This window comes from Cebus imitator, unplaced genomic scaffold (assembly GCF_001604975.1).
Source record: "Cebus imitator isolate Cc_AM_T3 unplaced genomic scaffold, Cebus_imitator-1.0 Scaffold614, whole genome shotgun sequence".
NCBI lineage: Eukaryota > Metazoa > Chordata > Mammalia > Primates > Cebidae > Cebus > Cebus imitator.
This window is the reverse complement of record NW_016107929.1, coordinates 233,288-258,367: the sequence shown is the minus strand read 5'-3', so window position 1 is coordinate 258,367 and position 25,080 is coordinate 233,288. Positions and strand designations below refer to the sequence as shown.

The following is a 25,080-nucleotide window of genomic DNA, read 5'->3' as shown; positions in this document are numbered from 1 at the left end:
CCCTGGGGGCCTCCTCCAAGGAGCAGGTGCTTCAATGTCCTCTAGTGCCCACGTGCAGGGCAGGGTGGAGGAGGAAGTGGAACCCAGCCCATGCTTCTGCCCCCACCTTGGCACCCCAAGGTTTCCTCTCAGGCAAAAAGGAGCATACGAAGTGAGCCCGTCTGCACAGGTGGCTGGGATGTGTTCGTCTTCCACACGGAGGCAAGCGCTGGGGATGAGGATGAATGCCTCCACCAGTCCCAGCTCTGACACTGCCTTGCTGAGTCACCCATCAGCCCTAATGCTTCCTGGAGGAGGAGACAAGCAGACAGGGTGCCCCAGAGAAGAGCTGTGTCACCAAAGGCCAGGCCACCCATCTCTGGGTCACACTTGGCCATGCTTTGCTTTTGGCTTCAGTTCACTGTAAACACTCCCCACCCCGGGCTGGGGTAAGGGCAGCGGACACTGACTCAGATCGGGAAGTGGCCCTCACTGTATAGCGTCTGCGGCTGGGGACCAAAGTGGCAGTGAGACTTGCCCGAAGTCACTTCACAGAGCTGGGGTGCCTTTCTCACTCCCTGGCCCCAGCCTGCTTTTCCGTTTGTAGGACGCACACTAGCTGTGGCAGCTGGGGGATCCAGGGCTGGCGGCAGCTCGGCCTCCTGCGGCGGTGAGCTGAGGGTTCTGCTGGACCCGCCGGAGGTCAGGTGACAGCTGCTTCCCGGTTCAGGCTTGGGAGGGAGTTGCTGAGTGTGTGTGTGTTCTCAGTGGGCTAAATATGACACGAGAGAGCTCAGCTCTCCAAGCAGCCCCTTCCTCCTTGTCACGTCGAGGCAGTTTCAGAGGCTGCCGGGCTCCAACCGGGCTGCGCCCCTGCATGGCCTCCGCTGTGCTGGCTCAGCCCTTCCAAGGGTGTGGAAGCAAACCCAGGCCAACCCGCCAGAGCCAGGTACCTGCCGGCCATTATTATTATAAGCCCAACTGCAACAGGTGCCAGCCACGGCCTGGCGTCGGGCACCTCCCCATGCTCTGAGAACGCTGTTTGGAGATACCTTCTCCACCGTCTCCGTCCCTCTGGGTGCAGGAAGCGGCTGGCCAAGCGTTCGATGTCGTCCAGCGTCAGGCGGCTCAGGGACCTCTCCTAACCCCTCTGCAGCTGTTCCAGGACCCTGCTGGCATCTGCCGCGCTGAAGTGGCGGGCCAAGACTCTGGAGATCAGCTGCCAGCCCTGCGGGGCTGGGGAGTGGCCAGTCTCCGGCCAGCGCCTTCTTCTCGGAGCACCTTCTCCAGGGGTTTGACCACTAGGCTGAGCTTGGAGTTGGGCCCGATGCTGTAATCCGAGTCGTTTCCCATGGGCCAGGGCCTTGCCCTGGAAGAGCAGCCGCTGCCGGCGCACGGGGACGTTCAGCTGCTTCAGCGTGGACACCAGCTCGTCCTCCGCACCTGCAGGCTGCACTGGCGGCCCTGCAGCGCCTTCACCGTCAGCTGCATGGCGACTTTTAATTATTTAGAAGGGGAATCTCATCTCCCGCTGTTCTCCCGCTTCTCCCAGTCTTTGCCTAGGTCTTCTAAGAATCCAAGAGCACACTGTCTATATCTCTCTCTCTCACTCTCTCTCTTTCTCTCTCTCCAATTGCTAGTTTTGTCCCCATATCTCTCAGTTAAATGAGTGAGATTTCTTTTTTACAGATTATTTACCTTTATTTAATAAATTAATGTACAGTAAAATTGGACTGGTTTTGTGATTGTGTGTGTACAGTTTTATGAATTGTAATACATGTATTAATTTGTGTAACTATTACCATAGTAAGAATATAGAAATCTTTTACCCCATTCACTCATTGAAAGACAGTTAGTCACAGTGTATTATTATTTTAATATATTGCTAGATTCAAGAAATAGGATATCATATTAGCAATATTTTAAAACTTTATATTTGTGTATTTTTGTTGATACATACTAGTCATATGTATTTTGGGGATACATGTGATATTCTTATATCTATATATAATGTGAAATAATCAAATTAGAGTAATTTGGATATCCGTCACCTCAAAAATTTATCTTTTCTTTGTGGTGAGGACACTCCAAATTTTTTCTTCTATTTAGATGTTCTTTTCTTAACCTAAGAATTGATTAAGGAAATAGATTTCCAGAAATAATGTGGAACCCTAGCGTGTAAGCATACTCAAAGAGGTTCACAATTGAGAATACCATCTCTTTGAGTCAAAACACTGCCTTTTGCTTTTGTTATTTTGAGCAGAGATCCTGTTACTTGCAAAAGCCTTTCCCTGCCTCAGTTTTGGACTTGTGCTTTTTTGGCTACCATGTCTAGAAAAGAGCATAAGATAAAGAGGGAGAGAGTCGACGCCCAACATGGTTTGTTCCCCATTTTCTCTCTTTGGCGCCCAACATCCAGTCATCCAAGGGAAAAAAAGAAGAAATAAAGAAGAATGACACTTCTCATTGCTACTGCATGTATATATGACTTCTATGGAAGGTGAGATTATTGAGGCCATAGAGTAAGTTTATAAACCTAAAGATGGAATTAGCATTTTTCCAAGAAGAGATTATTATAGTGGTATATATTTTAAAAGAGATAGTCAATATATAGGGGATATTAATTCAAAATGTTTTTTTTTTAAAGTAGGCATAAGAAAGGAAACTATGCATCTTTGTAAATGTATTTAAGTGTATTCAAAATTTCCTCATAAATTAAGTTTTATTTTTGTATACTAATTTATGTAAAATCTGCCTAATTATAGCACACAAAGTTCAGAACCCACCAAAAGAGACCCTCAGTAAACCCTGACTTTGAAAAGGTGTCCTAAAGCAGCAGTTCCCAACCTTTCTGGCACCAAAGATTGATTTTGTGGAAGAAAATTTTTCCACAAAAGTTGAGGGGAATGGGGGGTAATGGTGATGGTTCCAGAATGAAACTGTTCTGCCTCAGATAATCAGGCATTAGATTCTCATAAGGAGTGCACAACCTAGATCCCCCAAATGCACTCCTGTGAGAATCTAATGCCCACGCTGATCTGCGAGGAGGCGGCGCTCTCTCAGTGAAGCTCTCTTGCTGGCCTCTCACCTCCTGCTGTGTGGCACAGTCCCTAACATGCCGTGACAGGACCCAGTTCACAGCCGGGGGGTTGAGACCCCTGTCCTAAAGGGTACATTTCTAGAAATAAGGAATAGAACAGACTAGCCTTTGAAGGAACTGAAGCCAAGATTCAATCTCTAACTGTGACTGAATTAAGGTTATCTGGGATTGCCTTCTGCCAAAAATATAAAATTATCCTACACCTAGTTGACTGTATAATTTTTCATGAATTGTGCATCTTTCTCTCTCAGAAATAATAAAAGTGTGGAGAAGATAACATGATTAAAAACCAAGAGAAAAAAAGACACAATCAACAGGGGGTATGAATTACCAGAAACAGGTTGTAAATCACCATCCTTAACATGTACAACAAAATAAAAGGCAAGACAGAAAATTTTGGCAGAAAAATAAAAATAAAAACTACAAAAATAAACCAATTGAAGGTTCTGGAGCTGAAAAATGCAGTTAATTAAATTAACAACACAGTAGATTAGTTTAATAAAATGCATCAAAGAAAAAAGTATTAGCATGCTGTAGGATACAAGCAGAATCAAGCAGAAAAAGTCAAAATACAGGAAATGCAGAAAAAAAAGTTTCAAGAGGCACAAGGTAGGGAATAAGAAAACAAATATTCATGTAATTGCAGTTCCAAAGAGTAAAAAGAAAAAATAAAGAAAAAAAAAAAAAAAAAAAAATTGAAAATATAGTATTTAAGGGCCAGCGCAGTTGCTCATGCCTGTAATCCCAGCACTTTGGGAGACTGAAGTGGGCAGATCATTGGAGGTCAGGGGTTCAAGACCAGCCTGGCCAACATGGTGAAACCCCATCTCTACTAAAAATACAAAAATTTGCTGGGCGTGATGGCGTGCACCTGTAATCCCAGTTGCTAGGGAGGCTGAGGCAGGAGAATCACTAGAATCCAGGAGGCAGAGGTTCCAGTGAGCTGAGATCACGCCACTGCACTCCAGCCTGGGCAACAGAGAGAGACTGCATCTCAAAATAAAAAATATATATGTGTTAAGAATTTGCCAAAAATTTAGACTCTTCAAATATAGCCCCAGATTCAAGCATCATCATAAACTACAAGCATGGGAACACAAAGAAAATGACATCAAAGCACATAATGGTAAAATGGAAATTAAAGACAGAAAAAAAAAAACACTTTAAAAACACCAAGAGACTAAGATGAGTTCCCTTCAGAGAAAATTCAATAAAAACGACAATTCCCTTTTCAGCAGAAAAGAAAAAAATCATAAAACATGGAATAATACTTTTCAGAGAGTAAAAGGAATACAGAATAGCCTAAAATTCTGAGATAATTCTTAAAGATGATATTGCTAGTTTTCCCTTTAAAACATATATCATTATGACAAATTTGAACATAGATTTCCTTTTTTAAATTTCCATTTGTTGAAAGTCTTACTAAAACAGATAATTACAGTATCCAAATTATGGTTACCATTATTATTCCCCTGATATGGTTTGGATGTTTTGTTCCCTCCGAATCTCAGGTTGAAATGTGATTCCCCAGTATTGAAAGTGGGGCCTGTGGGAGGTGTTCAGGTCATGGAGGTGGGTCTTTCCTCAATGGCTCTGTGCCCTCCCTGCAGTAATGAGTTCATAGGGGAGCTGGTTGTTTAAAGAGCCTGGCACCTCCCCCACCACCTTGCTCCCTTCTCTCTTGCTTCCTCTTTCCACATGATATGTTGACTTCTCTTTGGCCTCCTGCCATGATTGTAAGTTTTCCAAGGTCATCACCAGAAGTCGTTGCTGGTTCCATGATTCATGTACAGCCTTCAGAACCATGAATCAAATAAAACTCTTTTCTTTATAAATTACCCAGTCTCAGGTATTCATTCATAGCAATGCAAATTGACTAATTCATCCCCCAAACACAGTGTTTGCATACCCAGAGGAGCTATTTATCTCCCAAGCAGGATGTATGAAACATCCATATATTCTTGGATTAAGCACTAGCATTAGGATGAAAATTCACATTGACTATAGATTGTTAATTCAGTTAATTACAAACAACTATTAGCATCCCAGTTCTGATGACACACAGTTCCCCACTGATCCTGGACATTAACATTTCCCACTTCTTCACATCGGTTACTTCCATTCACTGTCTCTAACAATTCCTTTCTATCTTAAAACTAGACACAAGTCTAGGTCATAAGTGAGGCCAAGGAGAAAAAGTCTTCCTGGATTTGAAAACATCATTTATCTACTTATTTCTATTGAACATGCCTTTCTGACTCAAAGGACTCGTGGCTTTAATGTTAAAGTATTGTACTCTCAATTCATTTTACTATGAACAACTGTTCATTCAATTCTAAAACAAAAAGAATTCAATAAATGATGTATTCATTCACTTAAGAACAAATAAATCTTTTGGCTGAAACTTGTAAGATTTGTTGTATATTGGAGGAAAATAGACCCCCTAGGAAATGGGTTTTAAGATATATCTATGGGACGCTCTCATACTGTTTTAGGCAGGACATCAAAATTACATAAGTAATTAAAGAATCTTTCATAATATAATTCTTGGTCAAAAGATAAAATAGAATTGAAATAATCTTCCCATAAAGAACTACTTGAAATGAAATATAAAATTTCGATGGAATAAATGTTGACTACTTGTATATGCATAATAAAAATAATTTTAGAAACATGCAAATTCTAATCACAATGATATGGTTGTAATCTTAAAAAGGAAAAGATAAATTATAGTGCAAAAATATTGCACACTATCTGGAGAGTGTAAAAAGAGAAAGATCACAGGGAAAACCATGTGGATTGCAAGCCTGATATCACCATAGAGGCAAGCCAAAAGAATGTAAGCCAGGTGGCAGAAAAACCTTATATCTCCCACAGAAAGAACAATTTTAACAATAATTTTTGAATGAAAGTATTTTTATGGGATCCTAGAGGTACATATAAGAAGTTCAAACACCTTGATGGAGCAAAATATAAATAGACAAATGGGACCTAATCAAACTCCACAGCTTCTGCACAGCAAAAGAAACAGTCATTAGAGCAAATCGGCAACCAACAGAATGGGAAAAAATTTTTGCAGTTTACTCATCTGACAAAGGGCTGATATCCAGAACTTACAAAGAACTAAAACAGATTTACAAGAAAAAAACTAACAAGCCCATTCAAAAGTGGGCAAAGGATATGAACAGACACTTTACAAAAGAAGACATACATGAGGCCAACAAACATATGAAAAAACGCTCATCATCACTGGTCATCAGAGAAATGCAAATCAAAACAACATTGAGATACCATCTCACGCCAGTTAGAATGGCAATCACTAAAAAATCTGGAGACAACAGATGCTGGAGAGGATGTGGAGAAATAGGAACACTTTTGCACTGTTGGTGGGAGTGTAAATTAGTTCAACCATTGTGGAAGACAGTGTGGCGATTCCTCAAGGACCTAGAAATAGAAATTCCATTTGACCCAGCAATCCCATTACTGGGTATATATCCAAAGGATTACAAATCGTTCTACCATAAGGACACGTGCACACGAATGTTCATTGCAGCACTGTTTACAATAGCAAAGACCTGGAACCAACCCAAATGCCCATCAATGATAGACTGGATAGGGAAAATGTGGCACATATACACCATGGAATATTATGCAGCCATCAAAAATGATGAGTTTGTGTCCTTTGTAGGGACATGGATGAACCTGGAAACCATCATTCTCAGCAAACTGACAGAAGAGCAGAAGATCAAACACCACATGTTCTCACTCATAGGCGGGTGTTGGACAATGAGAACACATGGACACAGGGAGGGGAGCACTACACACTGGTGTCAGCTGGGGGGAAATAGGGGAGGGACAGTGGGGGATGGGGAGCTGGGGAGAGATAGCAAGGGGAGAGATGTCAGGTGTAGGTGATGGGGAGGAAGGCAGCAAATCACACTGCCATGTGTGTACCTATGTAACAATCTTGCATGTTCTTCATATGTACCCCAAAACCTAAAATGCAATAAAATAAATAAATGGGAAAAAAAACCAAAATAGACATTGAGGAGGATGGAGCAAAATATAAATGCAAATAGACATTGAAGAAGATAAGAAGAACATTTTCCCTTTCCCTATATCACTCTTCTCCTAGGCAGCACAGCTTATGACCAAGAGAGACCCCCTTAGTACGATTTCTCCCATGGGAGAAGATGGAAATGAAGTGAGTGCCTGAGTTTCTTGGCCTTATGGAACATTTCTGTCTCATCTCACCTAGAACACTGAGAAGATTAGTACAACTGAATTGGCACCACTAGGAGAAAAGAAATGGGGACCACTAGGAGAAAAGACTTCCACACTAACAGGAAACAAAAGGTGTGGATAAAGCATCCCCATAGAAAAGGTTTGAGAGACCCTCTAGAATCTCTAGCCAGGTCAAGTGGTCAAGGTTCATCTTCTCTAAAGCATCAGTAAAGGCTAGAGGAGATTACTTATTCAAATGAAAAAACACCAACACACGGTTCCATCTAGTAAAGACGAGAGGAGATTATTTATTCAAATGAAAAGACAAACATAATGAATGAAGGAAATATGGCACTACCAAAGGAACAAAATAAAGTTCTAGTGGCTGACCCCAAAGAAAGTAAGATCTAAAAATAGCCTGACAAAGAAGAAAAAATGATCTTCTTAAAGAAACTCAATGGACCACAAGAGAACATAGATAGGCAACTAAACAAAAAGAGGAAAACAATGCATGAACAAAATGAGAAGTTCAGTAAAGAGATAGAAACAATAAAAAAGAACCAAACAGAAATTTTGGAGAAAAAAAAAATACCATGGCAACTGAAAAATTCAATACAGAGCTTCAGCAGCAGATTTGATTGAGCAGAATAAAGAACCAGTGAACTGAAAGATCACTTGAAATTATTCAGTCAGAAGAACAAAAAGAAGGAGAAAGAGTAAAGAAAGCCTACAAGACTTATAGGACACTATTAAATGAACCAATATATCTATTATAGAAATTAGAAGAGAAAGAGTAAAAAAACAGAAATTTGAAAAATAATAATTATTATAAATTTCTCAAATCTTGGTAGGAAAATGAGCATCCTAAACCAATAATCCCAAAGAACTCCAAATGAGTTGAACATAAGAGAGCTTCACTGTTATACACGATAAGCAGATTGTCAAAAGTCAATACAAAGAGAAAATGTTGAAAGTAGCAAGAGAAAACCAACCAGCCACATGCAAGGAAATTCCCATAGAGCTATCAGTGACTTTCTCAACAGAACCTTGCAGCCTAAGAGAGAGTAGGATGATATAGTCAACGTACTGGAAGAGAAAAAGAACCCTGCTACCCAAGAACATTACACTTGGTAAAGCTTAATTTCCGAATGGAGAGATAAAGACCTTCCTAAATAAGCAAAAACCGAGAAAGTTTATCACCACTTCTTCCTTAAAAGAAGTGCTAAATAAAGTACTTTCAATTGAAATAAAAGATTGCTAGTTACCATAATTTGCTAGTGGATATAAAATATAAAGATATGCATATTCTGACATCGACAACATAATCGGTGCTGTGCAGGATCAACGTGGACAATGGGCTGGAGCCTGACGAGCTGGTGGATCACCCTTGAGGGGGCACCCAGATGGCCGAGAGACGCCAGCACTGGAACCAGCTCCCAGTGAATGAGACACAGAGGCCTAGAGGACTTCACGATTCCAAATGAGGTGCCGGGTTCCTTTCCGTGGGACTGATAGGGCTCTGAAACTAGGCCCAGGGAAGGAGCCACAGGGCGAGAGCCACCCAGGGGGGCAAATCAAGATGGGTGAGGGGGGCACATCCCTACCTGAAAGATGCAGCCAGTTCAGAGGGTCAGGGGACTTAACCCCCTCCATGCTCCAATTTGGAATCTGTGCTTACCTCATCCCTCCTGCAACCCATGGTCCACAGGAGCCCTGCCAGATGGTTGGGCACCTTTGGTTGGGTCAAAGGTGGGTCGTTGATGTAAATCTGAGCAGCGGCTACCGCCTGGCCAGCAAGTTGTGGCAGGGACCTGGGCAGAAGTTTGGACTAACGCCAGCAGGACCGACCATCCCACGGAGGGAGGCAGAGTTGAAAGCAGGGAAACAGACTATAAGGCCTGGCAGGCCCCACCTCCATAGAACTGAAACTGAAGCCCTCGCTAGAGAGCTTGGCAGCAAATACACCAGTTTGACCCCAACCAGGAAGATCCAGCTGGGGAAGGAGAGACACCATGGGGAAGGCAGGGCCAATTTCACCTTCAAACAAACTCCAGGGAAGGACCACCCACCCAGCAAACTGACCGAATCCTAGAGAGCCCAGCAATGCCCTTTACAGGCCAAAAAAGATACAGCTCCAACCTCAACAGAAAAAAAAAAAAACGCCCACTCAGAAACTCCTGAAATCACCAACTTCAAAGATTAAAGGGAGATAAATCCACGAAGATGGGGGGAAAAAGTGCAAAAACGATGAAACCATCAAAGAACAGAACACCTCTTCTCCTCCCAGGGATCACAACTCCTCACCATCAAGGGAACAAAAAACGACAGAGAATGAATCTGACAAATTGACAGAAGGAGGCTTCAGAAGGTGGGTAATAACAAACTTCTCTGAGTTAAAAGACCATATTCTAACCCAGTGCAAAGAAACTAAGAACCCTGAAAAAAGGTTAGACGAAATGCTAACTAGAATAACCAACTTAGAGAAGAACATAAACAACTTGATGGAGCTGAAAAACACAGCACGAAAACTTTGCGAGGCATACACAAGTTTCAACAGCCGAATCAATCAAGCAGAAGAAAGGATATCAGAGACAGAAGATCAAATCAATGAAATAAAATGAGAAAGGCAAGATTAGAGAAAAAAGAATGAAAAAAAATGAACAAAGCCCCCAGAAACTATGGGATTATGTGAAAAGACCTAACCTACGCCTGATCTGCATACCTGAATGTGACGGGGGAATGAATCCAAGTTGGAAAACACTCTTTGAGATATTATCCAAGAGAACTTTCCCAACCTAAAAAGCTAGGCCAACATTCAAATCCAGGAAATACAGAGAACACCACAAAGATATTCCTCAAGAAGAGCAACCCCAAGGCACATAGTTGTCAGATTCACTGGGGTTGAAGTGAAGGAAAAAATTCTAAGGACAGCCAGAGAGAAAGGTCGAGTCACCCACAAAGGAAATACCAACAGACTCACGGCGGATCTCTTGGCAGAAACTCTACAAGCTAGAAGGGAATGGGGGCCAATATTCAACATCCTTAAAGAAAAGAACTTTCAACCCAGAATTTCATATCCGGCCAAAATAAGCTTCATAAGTGAAGGAAAAATAAAATCCTTTGTGAACATGCAAGTACTCAGAGATTTTGTCACCACCAGGCCTGCCTTACAAGAGTTCCTGAAAAAAGCACTAAACATAGAAAGGAACAACCAGTACCAACCACTTCAAAAATGTACCAAATGGTAAAAAGCATCAACACAATGAAGAAACTGTGTCAACTAATGGGCAAAATAATGAGCCAGTAACATAATGGTGGGATCAAATTCAAACATAACAATATTAACGTTGAACGTAAGAGGCCTAAATGCCCCAATCAAAAGACACAGACTGGCAAACTGGATAAAAAGTCAAGACCCATTGGTGTGCTGTATTCAGGAGACCCATCTTATGTGCAAAGACTCACATAGACTCAAAATAAAGGGATGGAGGAACATTTGCCAAGCAAATAGAAAGCAAAACAAAAAGCAGGAGTTGCAATCCTAGTCTCTGATAAAACAGACTTTAAAGCAACAAAGCTCAAAAAAGACAAAGAAGGGCATTACATAATGGTAAAGGTATCAATGCAACAAGAAGAGATAACTATCCTCAATATATATGTACCCAATACAAAGCACTCAGATTCATAAAGCAAGTTCTTAGAGACCTACAAAGAGACTTAACCTCCCACACAATAACAGTAGGAGACTTTAACACCCCCTTGTCAATATTAGATCAACGAGACAGAAAATTAACAAGGATACACAGGACTTGAACTCAGCTCTGGACTAAGCGAAACTAATAGAAATCTACAGAACTCTCAACCCCAAATAAACAGAATATACATTCTCCTCAGCATCACATCTCACTTATTCTAAAATTTACCACATAATTGGAAGTAAAACACTCCTCAGCAAATGAAAAAGAATGGAAATCATAACAAACAGTCCCTCAGACCACAATACAATCAAGTTAGAAGTCAGAATTAAGAAACTCACTCAAAACGTTTAGCCAAGACAATCCTAAGCAAAAAGAACAAAGCTGGAGGCATCATGCTACCTGACTTCAAACTATACTTCAAGGCTATGGTAACCAAAACAGCATGGTACTGGTACCAAAACAGATATATAGACCAATGGAACAGAACAGAGGCCTCAGAAATAATACTACACATCTACACCCATCTGATCTTTGACAAACCTAACAACAACAAGCAATGGGGAAAGGATTCCCTATTTAATAAAGGGTGTTGGGAAAACTGGCTGGCCATGTGCAGAAAGCTGAAACTGGATCTTTTCCTTACACCTTATACAAAAATTAACTCAAGATGGATTAAATACTTAAATGTAAGGCCTAAAACCATAAAAACCCTAGAAGAAAATCTTTGCAATACCTTTCAGGTCATAGGCATGGACAAAAACTTCATGACTAAAACACCGAAAGCAATGGCAACAAAAGTCAAAATAGACAGATGGGATCTAATAAGAGCTGCACAGCAAAGGAAACTATCTTCAGAGTCAACAGGCAACCTAAAGAGTAACAGAAAATTTTTACAAGCTCTCCATCTGACAAAAGGCTAATATCCAGAATCTACAAAGAACTTAAACAAATTTATAAGAAAAAAAAATCTCCATCAAAAAATGGGCAAAGGATATGAAAAGACACTTCTCAAAAGGAGATATTTATGCAGCCAGAAACATTTTTTTTAAAAAAAAAAAAAAGGTCATCATCACTGGTCATTAGAGAAATGCAAATCAAAACCACAGTGAGATTCCATCTGATGCCAGTTAGAATGGTGATCATTAAAAAGTCAGGAGACAACAGATGCTGGAGAGGATGTGGAGAAATAGGAACGTTTTTATACTGTTGGGAGTGTAAATTAGTTCAACCATTGTGGAAGACAGTACAGTGATTCCTTAAGGAGCTAGACCAAGAAATACCATTTGACCCTGCAATCCCATTTCTGAGTATCTACCCAAAGGATTATAAATCATTTTATTATAAAGACACACACATACGTATGTTTATTGTGGCACTGTTCACAATAGCAAAGGCTTGGAACCAACCCAAATGCCCATCGATGATAAACTGGATAAAGAAAATGTGGCACGTATACACCATGGAATACTATGCAGCCATAAAAAAAAGAATGAGTTCACATCCTTTGCAGGGACATGGATGAAGCTGCAAACCATCATTCCCAGTAAAATAACAGAAGAACAGAAAACCAAACACCATGCGTTCTCACTCATAAGTGGGAGTTAGACAGTGAGAACACATGGACACAGGGAGGGGAACATCACACATCAGGGCCTGTTGGGCGGTGGGCATTAGGGGAGGAATGGCATTAGGAGAAATACCTAATGTAGATAACAGGGTGATGGATGCAGCAAACCACCGTGACACGTGTATACCTATGTAACAAATCTGCATTCTGCACATGTACCCCAGAACTTAAAGTAAAATTTAAAAAAAGAAAAAAAAAGGAAGGTAAAAGAATTAAATTGTTAAGATGTTCATTCTACCCCCAAAAGACCTACAGATATTGTATTACATGCTTAAAAGCAGCTAAGAAGGTAGATATTATGCTAAATATTCTTACCATCGAAGAATTAATAAAAAAGGAGTGGTAGGAATCTTTGGGAGGCGATGTGTATGCTTATGACCTTGATGGTGGTGATGGTTTCATGAGTGTATAGTTTTCTTTAAACTCATCAAGTTGTGTATATTAAATATGGACAGCTTTTTACATGTCAAACAAACTCATTTAAGTGCTTTAATAAAATGATAAAGTCAGGCCAGATAGCAAAAATTTGACAGTGTCTTACTTACATGTGTGATTCTTGTTCAGTGAACATGACAATTCACTCCCATTGTGTAGGTATCTTTCCAAGTTATGGAGGTTTCAGATTGTCTGTATTTGATGGTACTGGTGAATTATTAATTATAACTTACTTCCCTGGCTTCTTTTGCTCTTAAGTCTCATCAAACATATTATACAATTATATAATAAATTTCCTATGAAGAATGTATATTCTGACCAATTTTCAAAAACATTCTGGCCTACTTGGTAGTTATTTTGCTAATTGCTAATTACTAATTCAAAAATTTGAGGCTTTGTTTATACATCATTCTATTATGAATTTAGTAACAGATAAATCCTCCTGAATAAGATAATTTCTGGTTGCCCTTGGCAAAATTGAGTTTCTGCAACTGAAAAATCTATAACTGAAGCCAAACACCTTTAAGTAAAACTGTAAAATCCTAGACTATTTTGATTGCCAAGATGTCCCCTTTATGGTTTTAACTATCATCCAGAAACTAAAATAAGGAGTAATATTAGAAATTATATTTTATTTGGCTACATAACATAGTCAATTGTAGTGATAAAAAATATTAAAAAGAAGGCCAGGCGCGGTGGCTCACGCCTATAATCCCAGCACTTTGGGAGGCCAAGGCGGGTGGATCACAAGGTCAAGAGATCGAGACCATCCTGGCCAACATGGTGAAACCCCGCCTCTACTAAAAATGCAAAAGTTAGCTGGGCATGGTGGCGTGCACCTGTAGTCCCAGCTACTCAGAAGGCTGAGACAGGAGAACTGCTTGAACCCAGGAGGCGGAGGTTGCAGTGAGCCGAGATCGCGCCACTGCACTCCAGCCTGGCGCCTGGCGACAGAGTGAGACTCTGTCTCAAAAAAATATATATACATTAAAAAGCAGTCAATGGAATCTATTTAGTATGAAATATACTTTCACTTTCAATATTCTTTACATGGCATGTATTCATGTTGTTTGCCCCGTAGGTTATTAGTTCCTTGAGGATAAAGTCTGTAACACATACTTTTGTCTTATTTCTCACAGAATCACTGTGTCTAGTATAGCACAAGAAAAAGTCCTAGAGAAATCATCTCTCTGTCACTTTCATTGATCTCTGTAGTTCCTTTCTCCACTCAGGGTAGTATTCTCCCACCATAAGCCAGTATTTTGATATGATTTACCAGCTTCTGGACTAAAGCCGCGTTTCTCACTTCGTTCTCCCATTCAGCTGTACTGTATCAAACCTAGGCTTCACTTCCCTTTGTTCTCCTTTGTTTCTATCCCTATGTACCACCCTCGTCATTAATACTTGCTCTCAACTAGCTATAATTTTGGCAAGAATTTGATACTCCATTTCACACTTTTGGGGACATTCATGGTTACTTAAACTCAGTGAAAATATAAAACGAACTTTTGCTAATTCTGCGGCTGATGTTCCTTTCGCAGATCCTAGGTAGCTGGAGGAATTAAGTAAAGGATGTTTGCAGATTTTGAGAAAAAAGATTTGGTCAGCCTATGGAATGCTGCTCAGTGATCAGAAAATATTAAAACTCAAAATGTGCTTTAAATGTGTTAAGAAGAGCAGTTTTAGGAAGGGTGTTTAGAAGAACTCCAGAATGGAGCAATTTCGGGAGGTAACAAAAATTTGTTATAACCAGAGAAAATTCTTCTCCAGAGGATGATTGACGTTTTTCTGCCCATATGTATTGTTTCTAAACAAATTGCTCCTTTTTTCCACGTGATATCTTGGGCTCTTACCATAACAGGTTAATGTGACATCCTCGTTGTGACTGCAGTCATGATTTCCCCATCCACGATGTCTACAATCCCAGAGTGCTGACTCATTCCCCTGGCATAAAATGTCATCCAGCCAAATGGGTCTAAAGGTAGCAGTGCTACCAACAAGTCCATAAGAAATAAAAGAAGATGGACATCCTAGTTGCCTGCACACCACGGCAGCGGTATTCAAGTTCCATCCATCATCACATATAGTCCCCCACCTTTCTTGGAATTTCACCTCCACTCTCCCTGAACAGGCACTGCTTCCATCCACTAGCCTCAGACTCACATTGGTTTCACCTATGAGAAATACAAGCAGGCATATCAGAAATTGGTCCAGCTTTGTGCCTGAAATAAAATTGAAAGGATAATTAGAAGATAGCCCTGTAATGAATGAAGTTACCAAAAATAAAAAAATTAACTGAAAATACTTACAGGAGGGGTGTGTGAGACTTTTTTTCTAAACACAAATACACAAGCACACACACAAAAAATCCTAGGTGAAAAAAATCAATCATTAGCATGATACTCTTTATCATTTTGCTTTGATTTTATGCCTCATTTAAAAAAATGTATTTGTTCTTTTAGTGTACCTGGTACATGAGAAAAGTCACTTAAATCAAAGCTATCTCTGCTCCCAACCTTCTTAATTTCTTTCTCAACTCAATTACAGTTACGATAAAGATATTACATTAGTAACTAATGCACTCTCTCTCTCTCTCTCTTTCTATCTCTATCTCTATTTCTCCTCTCTCTCCCTCTTCATTTCTTTCTAAACTCAGTTATAGTAACTAGACATTAGTTTAGAAGTAAGGGAAGACATATAAAAATATACAAAATATTTGTATATGTCTCCCAGAGGGACACTATCAAAGTTAAAATAGAAACCCCTACCTCCCAGCAGGTGATTTCTGACTGTAGGTCTTACTTGCCTTCTTACTCTAGTTAGACTCTTACCATAACAGGTCACAGCAACATCTTCTCTATGATTACAGTCACTGCTTCCCCATTCCTGGTGTTGGCATTCCCAGAGAGATGACTCATTTCCATGACAGGAAACATCATCAAGCCAAATTTTTCCAAATGCAGGCATGGCATGACCAAACGTGGTGACATAAAATGGACATCCAAGCTGTTTGCACACAACAATCGAGGCAGTAGTGTTCCACCCATCATCACACACAGTTCCCCACTCTCCCTGGAATTTCACCTCCACTCTCCCAGAGCAGGGACCGTCTCCATCAACCAGCCTCAACTCCAAATCTGCTTCACCTGCAAGAAAGACAGAAACATACTTTAGAAGTGGCAAAGGTTAGAAGGCAGAAATAATATAAGTAGGTGAGATGGATGATGATCATTTAGCTTAACTGTTGTTATTAAAACTTATAGTAGAGAGAAAAGAAAAAATGAGAAAATTTGAGGTGAGAAGCTTTAATTTTTCACCATAGGGAACTAGAGACCACCTTGCAGCATAGTTTTGCTTTGGATCGTAATGTGAAAATTAAAAAAAAGGAAAGAGATTTTTCCTTTGGATGCAATTCTTACTGATATAAACCATATAAAAGGTAAAGTTGGCTGTGTTGCAGCCAGAATGAAAGTCCCTTGACTAGTCAGTTTCAAAATACCCTATAACTGAGGATTCCACCTTACATTTTTAAAGGAGATATTTTATATTCTTAATTGAAAACATCTTGTAAGGTTGACATAATTTTCTACTCAATAAAATCTACAGCATTAAATACTTTTGAGTATTTATATCCTCAAATGTTTTAGATACATTCTACAATAGGGCTTGCAGGGCAAGAAGACCTAACCATCCATGATTGTAATATGTTACTCCACCATCCCTAATTAACAGCTATGTGGACCACAGATAGATAACAGCTTCAGAAAAGGTCAGTCCTTCGGATGACCATCGACTATTCACATTCCCATCTTAAAAATTTGAAATAAGTAAAATGGATGATAACGTGAAACAAGTAAAGTTAATATTAACCCAAATCTACTTGTGAGCCAAAATTTTGAAGAACAGACAATAAAAATTTAATTGGGAAACTACTATGAAGGGAGAAAACTTTAAAGCAGACATGACTTTTCAGTGTGAAACTTTATGGTGAATTCTGTGCATATGATAATGATGAGAGGGTATGTTAGTAAAAGCAAGTGAGCCAAAGGGAGAAGCAATAAGGAGGAAGAAAAAGAGGAAAAAAGAGAAAGAAAGAGAGAAAAAGAAAGAGGGAAGGAAGGAAGGACGGAAGGACGGAAGGACGGAAGGAAGGAAGGAAGGAAGGAAGGAAGGAAGGAAGGAAGGAAAGAAAAGAGAAAAGAAAAGAAAGAAGAAAGAAAGAAAGAAAAAGAAAAAGAGGCCGGGCGCGGTGGCTCACGCCTGTAATTCCAGCATTTTGGGAGGCCAAGGTGGGTGGATCACGAGGTAAAGAGATCAAGACCATCCCGGTCAACAAGGTGAAACCCTGTCTCTATTAAAATACAAAAATTAGCTAGGCATGGTGGCGCGTGCCTGTAATCCCAGCTACTTGGGAGGCTGAGGCAGGAGAATTGCTTGAACCCAGGAGGCCGAGGTTGCGGTGAGCCGAGATCGTGCCATTGCACTCCAGCCTGGGTAACAAGAGCGAAACTCCTTCTAAAAAAAAAAAAAAAGAAAGAAAGAAAGCAGAGAGAGGAAGAAGGAGAGAGAGAAACAGAGAGATAAATCATAATTAAAAAGGCTCCCCATTTCTGAGTTTCAGTCCCTAATGGCTCAGTGAGAATATATTTTTCACAAGCGATAGCAATATTCTTTCTGAAAGTGGACTGAATTAATCATAAGTCTTCATTTAGTGTAGTCTTACCTATACTATATTCACGAGAATAACTAGAAATTTTGGTTTTCTTATATTTCTCTTTCTCATTTCCTAGTGCTACTACTGTTTCTTATTTCTTTCTATATGTACATTTTTCTTTTTAGTTGAAATGTGTGTGAAGGGCATTCTAATGCTTGTGCCCGTATCATATAACTCTTTTTTCCCCCCATTTATTTATTTTATTGCATTTTAGGTTTTGGGGTACATGTGAAGAACATGCAAAATTGTTGCATAGGTACACATGTGGCAGTGTGATTTGCTGCCTTCCTCACCATCACCTACGTCTGGCATTTCTCCCCTTGCTATCTCTCCCCAGCTCCCCACCCCCTACTGTCCCTCCCCTATTTCCCCCCAACTGACCCCAGTGTGTAGTGCTCCCCTCCCTGTGTCCATGTGTTCTCATTGTTCAACACCCACCTATGAGTGAGAACATGCGGTGTTTGATCTTCTGACAAAGGGCTGATATCCAGAATTTACAAAGAACTAAAACAGATTTACAAGAAAAAAACTAACAAGCCCATTCAAAAGTGGGCAAAGGATATGAACAGACACTTTACAAAAGAAGACATACATGAGACCAACAAACATATGAAAAAATGCTCATCATCACTGGTCATCAGAGAAATGCAAATCAAAACTACATTGAGATACCATCTCACGCCAGTTAGAATGGCGATCATTAAAAAATCTGGAGACAACAGATGCTGGAGAAGATGTGGAGAAATAGGAACACTTTTGCACTGTTGGTGGGAGTATGACTCTTAAGTCTAATGAAACCTCTTAAAAATGTAGTTGGTATACACACACATGCACACGCACACACATATACACACAGATGTATATTCTAATATGATTGATGTTTGCCATTTCTATTTTTTCAATATGTTAAGGCTTTTTTTATGTGTAGATACTAATTTCTACTAATTTTTAGACATACTGATTTTTACCAAGGCGTAATAAAAATTATTAAAGAAAATTTGATAAATTAAGAACTTCTGTTCTTCAAAAGGCACTATGTAAAAAGTGAAAAATCACAAACATGGAGAATACATTAGCAACATATATTATGACTATGTACCAGTATCTAGATTATATTTTTCAAATATATAAATTTAGAAAAATAAGCAAAATGGGCAAATGAATTGAACAGACATTTCATGGAAGAAAACAAAAGACATGACCATTAAATACATGGAGAAATGCCTAAACTTATTAGTATTTAGGAAATTGAAAATTAAGATAAAAAGATATAGCTTCATACTCTCTTGATTGGCAAAAATTTAGAACAATTTAAAATGTTAATGACGCTATGAATCATTGAAAATACATAAACATTGTTGGTGAAATACATCCTATCTGGTAAAGTTGAAAACATGCATAGCTCAGAACCTAGTAATTCCACTCCTACATAAAGACCCTAGTAAACTCACACAAATCTGCACCAGAGACATATGCAAGAATATTTATACGAGTACATTTGACAATAGTAATGAAAAATTCAAATAACTATTGACAGGATAATGGATAAATTCATTGGGAATATTTATTTATACAAGATAACATATTTTACCTAATGAAAACTAAATTAATTATAGCCATTGCAACAACAGAGATGAAGCTTAGAAATATAATGTTGAAAGATAAAAGCAAGTGTCAGAACACTAAAGGCAGTTTGAATGTCATAAAACTGAAAATAAGCAAAACTAAACAATGCATTACTTCTGCATCTATATCTATGTCTATCATATTATTAGAAAGTAAGGTAGTGAGAAATGCACCATTCAGGATAGACATTATCTCTGGTGGGATTGGAAGGTAGGTGGAAGAGAAGAGGAAAACATACGTAGAAAAAAGTGGTTGATAAAAATCTAGTTTCCTGGTTGAGTGATGGATTTACGTGTGTCATTACATGATGCTTAACGATTTGTATATATGTTATAAAATGGCCATTTTGTCTAATCAAATATCATTAAACAGCAAGAAATTTAAAGTATTTCAAAAAGTAAATATATTTAATCAAAAATATTTGTAACAACAAGAACCAGTACTAGTTTGGAATATACAAAGACATATTAATATTACCTAAGATTAAACAGAAATAAGAAAATTACACAAATAAAGTAAGCATTCAATTAAAATAAATAATCATTTGAATACCATGATTAAATCTCAACAGCGTTTAAAATGTTAATTTAGCCCAAGTGCCATGGCCCATGCCTGTAATTTCAACACTTTGGAAGGCAGAGGTGAGAGGATTGCTTCAGGCCAAGAGTTTCAGATCAGCCTGGACAACATAGTGGGACCCTAACTGTACGAAACATTTTTTTAATTAGCTGGGTATAGTGGCACACATCTGAGTCCTAGCTACCTGAGAGTCTGAAGTGGGAGGATTGCCTGAGTCCAGGAACTCAAGGCTGCAGTGAGCTATGATCATACCACTGCTCCCCAGCCTGGGCGACAGAGTCAAACTCCGTCTCTTTAAAAAAAAGGAATCTACTTTAACAATAATAAAATTTTATTTGAACTACAAATTTGGCCCTAATTTAAAAAAATAGAATGTAATTAAAAACATTCTGTGTCAGATCTATGAAATGTAATATATTACTGAAATTACTGAAATACAAAGCAGTTAAATAACAAGTAATCACTCACAGCAGTTCTCACACAAAGCAGAGGGATCACCGGAGGAGAAGAATTTGAGACCAGCCTGGTCAAAATTTAATACAGGTAATAACCAATATACAAAATATAATGCAAATTTTTAAAAAATATATTATATAAAACTATTAAAATGCCACAAATTGGTATTTTAAACACTTAATAGTGTTTTTCTTTGGGTATTAATATATTAACACACATATTTTTAATTGTTTAATTCTTTGATTTCTGTATCTTGTAAGTTTTTAATTAACCTATTTTTCTACTTGCAAAAATACAGTATATGTATTTTTTCAATGAGACATTTTACATTTGGAAATCATCATTATCTGGTTTTGCACCATCTCGGCTCACTGCAACCTCCGCCTCCCAGGTTCAAGCAATTCTCCCACCTCAGCCCCTTGAATAGCTGGGCTTACAGGTGCACATCACTACACCTGGCTGATTTTTGTATTTCTAATAGAGACATGGTTTCACTATGTTGGCCAGGCTGGTCTCGAACTCCCGAACTCAGGTGATCCCCCTGCCTCAGCCTCCCAAAGTGCTGAGATTACAGGCCTGAGTCACTGACCCTGGCTGAATTTGGAAATCACCTTTATCTGAAGGGAAAAAATGTCAGCCAAAATTTTAATATGAAATGCATAAGATTATTTTGGATACCTTTATTTACAGAATATAGCTACTGAAGGTCCAACATTACTTTTATATGTTCTATTTTCCTCAAAATATGCATTTAGGGGAGTGAGTAGGGGAAAGGTATGATAGAGGATTGTAAGTCCAAAAGTTATCATCTGTCAGAACTCACTAAAACTGCTGATGAGAGAGCAGGAATTCAGGAGCAGGATGCAAATTACCACGGCAGAGAAAACATTCTGATGACAACAGCAGCTTCCAAAATCTAAAGAAGAAAAATATAGCAGGGTAAAATTTCGTGTCTTTCTAAGAAATGTTAGATGACCTCAATGACTTAAATCCAAAATAAAATAGAGTAAGATGAATTATTCTTCCACCTGTCAAGGATACTACACAAGAAAGTCCTTTTCCCAGAAAAAGTTACAGGATTAGCTCCTGTTTGTGATGGAAAGGCACCAAATGGTTTGTAACACGGCAGATATTTTAGCACGATTCACCGAAAGATTGCATTCTATGTCCAAATGTTTTTTGTGGCTGTTTGCGGTGCATTGATTAGCATTTTGGGACTATTTTTACTTCTCAAGTCTTTGATTGACCGTCTCCTCAGTTTTACTGGGTTTTTCCTCCTAATGTTATCATCCTGCTTTGTTCATTCATTTGCTCTTTTACTGAGTACGATATGAGTACCAGACCTGGTGCTTTATTATGGGAATAGAGGAATGAATAAGAGCTCTCGCCTGCATTCCACTCTGTGGCTTGTGACTGCAACGTACAAGCAGATCAACATTTGTAGGTCACTGTAATACTTGCTGATAGAGCCCACGATTATTTACCAAAGCTATCTACTTTTCTTCAGGGTCACTATTTTACTATTCCTACAGAATCTTACCACTTCCTCACTTCTCCCTGTCTTTTCAGTCACGCTCAGTTCTGCGTCGAATAAACTCAGGCTACACGTGTGGGGGAAGAATAAACTGAGTTAGGCAGAAGCAATATACAAGCAAAGGAGTTGAGAATTTATTCTGAGTTATTTGGAGACTTTAAAGAATTTAATCAGGGTATAATAAATAAAATTTACATTTTAGAAAGATTGTTTTAAAGGCAGATGGGATGATTAATTCATAGAGATTTACAGAGTAAATAAATGTCTAAGAAATGCTTAAAAATAATATGTATCATCCTGTTTACTTGAGGGGTATGTAATAGTTGTAAATATTAGAGAAGTATCTTAAATAGTAGTTTCTTTAGCATCTTATGGAAAAGATGAGGTTAGAGTTAAACTGAGCATGTGTAATCCCAGACAACAAAAAACAAAAACCCTAAGAGGACAGAGGGAACAGTACCCATTGGGAAAGGCCCATCCTGCTTGGGCTGTGCAAGGGCAGAGTTAGAAGGCAGAGCTGCTTTGGTGGACATCTTTACTTTTTCAAATGATGCTTTGAAACTAAATGGATCCTGAGCACTTCTCTCAGAAGTAATCCCAAGTGAGTTTGACAACAGTCAGTAATAACCACAGAGGAGATGTTATTATTATAACTATCATCAGTCACATGCACCATTCTTGGAAAATGTACCCAAATCAAGAGAAAACCCTCCCTATAGAACCAAACAGGGAGAAATAAGTGTGGAATGGGCAATTAGTGTCCCAATTTCCTTTTCCATCTTGTCCATAACACTTGAGGCCGTTACATCTGCCTAAATCCTTCCAGGAAACTCTGAGTGCCCATCTGTAAGAATGGTTAGAGCTAAAAATGAACTGTAAAGAAAAAAAGAATCATTACTAAGCTCTGACACCAACACAATCAAGATCTGATGAATGTGAACAAATAGTGCAGTAGGCAAGCCTTGTGATGGAGAACTATCAAATACAATTGCCAGGACTTGTGGCCCTCTGTATATCTAATACCATCTCACCAATTCAAGACCTTCAACTTTCCCATGCCTTTTCTGATTAGATACATGGCAGACAGCACGTTGAAAGTTAAATAATACTATCTTTGAAGTAACACACAGGAATTATGAAGGACTGCAATTCATTAAAATCAGCCTTGCTAGATAGAAGGTAGCTAAGCTTCTCGAACTGCAGAAAGCCTTTTTCAAAAAGGAGGCTTTGAAAAATATCAAAACTTCTGCTGGTTTTCTAGACATGTGCTGGTCTTTAGTCATAAGCAAAATAGTTACAAATCATTAAGTCGACTTGTAGTAATCATGCAGAGTAATGGCACAGAGACATAGTGTCAACAGAAGTAGCAATTCATATTCAAAAGCCTCAATCCTATTTAGGAGTTATAGGTCCCAGGTACAGCAAAAACCTCCCTTTGTGATTCTTCATTTCCACTAAGTGTCTATGAAATGCAAGTTAAAAGGTTACGACTAACTTCAGATGTGCTCTGAAATGCTTCTTAGCCATATATTCTTTCTTAATCCTTACTCTTTTGGGCCCATTAAAACCTTGTTCTTTGTTTTTTATGACTTTTATTTATTTGCTTCACTAAAATTTACAGCAGAAAGATCAAGGGCTCAGACTTAACTGGTCCTGAATTTAAACTGTAGATTCTAGTTTATGACTGTACATAAATCAGTTATCTCTTAAAAGTGTTAATTTTTCATCTACCAATGGAGACAGTAATACCTATAAAATAGGTTACCTGTGTGAATTAAATTGAAATGACCTAAAGCCTCTACTGTAGTACCTGGCACTTGATAACAACAAATATAAATTTCCAATTTATCCCTTCTTTTCATTTCTGCAACTTTATACCCTTGTGTGACTTCAAATCTCCAGTCTTTATAATACATTTTCTGTTGACTTTATTAATTATTTCCTCCTTTCTTGGATTTCAATTTTGCCTCCAATATTGCTGCTACTCTAAGCTCCACAAAACTTCCAATTTTTAAAATATTTCTCATGTCCTGTCTTTTTTTAACCTTACCACATAATATTTATATCTGTGTATTGTTACACATGTTCTTACTATACCCACCATCTCCCAAATGGCAGAGCAAAATAAAAGCAAGCCCTTACCAATATGCCAAGAGTTTTGAGGCAGCATCATTACAGGTCTATTTCTTCCTGAGTCTCAGGATTTAACTCCTGGGTCCACTTTTATATAACCCCAGAAGTGTACTCATGCGGTGGAGACAGATCTGTTATTTGGAAATGATAATGTTGTAAAATTGAGTTCATAGTTCTCGAAAGGAGAAGTCATTATAAAAGCTGAGATTGTTTTTTTCTTTGCTACTTCCTTATCACGTTAGGATATGGAAAACAAAGGAAGTTAAATAATATGTCTGGAAATCTCACAGAATAAAGGGAACTGTAAATTGCTACTCTAAACTTTCAAAAAGGCTCATGTTTTATACTTTAAAATGTTTGTTCTGTAAATGTGATCTCGTAAGCAGAGTTTTACATTTATCTAAAAGATAAACGATATCACCAGGTTTGTTCGTTTTAGCATACATATTTCAACCAGTTATGCTAAGAGGGTCAGAAGAGGTTACATTGCTAAAAACTGGCTGGTCTATGAAAGCTTTGCTGATGAAACATGAGCACGGATAAACATAATTGAACAAACTTTATGTCTACAAAAATGTTTAACAAAATAGAGTCCTTTAAAATTAGTTTTTCATTATTAATCATTATGTGAAAGAAAATAAAGCTTAGTCATCAAATGAGTTTGGAAAACATTTGTTTAAATGATTTCAACCATTAGGCAGAAAGCCACAAGTGGCTTCTGAGCTCATAGTGATAGTTCTGTGTTCTGGTGGGCCTGTATGTCCTGTCCTGCTTCTTTAGGAAAATTGCTTTTTCCCTTCTATATATGTTAAGAATGGTAGATTAGATCTTTTCACAGGCCTGTGTCTCCTGGATTACAGTGACATGCTCAAGGAAAAGCCAGTGACTCAAGTGAACCCATCAGAATGTTTGCCAGGATTTTTTAAACCATATACTTCAATGTTGTGCAGGGCTATTAGTAAAAAAGAAGCTAAT

General features: G+C 38.7%; 1 protein-coding gene and 1 pseudogene across 1 annotated transcript in view; both read right to left on the bottom strand.

The window, feature by feature from the left end:
- Window positions 1-24,203, bottom strand: part of CD163L1 (CD163 molecule like 1) — an 83,778-nt gene extending 59,575 nt beyond the window's left edge. Inside the window, exons 1-4 of the mRNA XM_017517061.2 lie at window positions 24,115-24,203; window positions 21,262-21,354; window positions 15,895-16,209; window positions 14,917-15,237 (exon numbers count right to left, since the gene is read on the bottom strand). Coding sequence (XP_017372550.1) covers window positions 14,917-15,237; window positions 15,895-16,209; window positions 21,262-21,354; window positions 24,115-24,145 — 760 coding nt within the window. The 5' untranslated portion in view covers window positions 24,146-24,203. The remainder of the gene's footprint in view (window positions 1-14,916; window positions 15,238-15,894; window positions 16,210-21,261; window positions 21,355-24,114) is intronic.
- On the bottom strand, window positions 803-1,470 carry LOC108294981 (annotated as a pseudogene).
- Window positions 24,204-25,080: the final 877 nt, after the last annotated feature.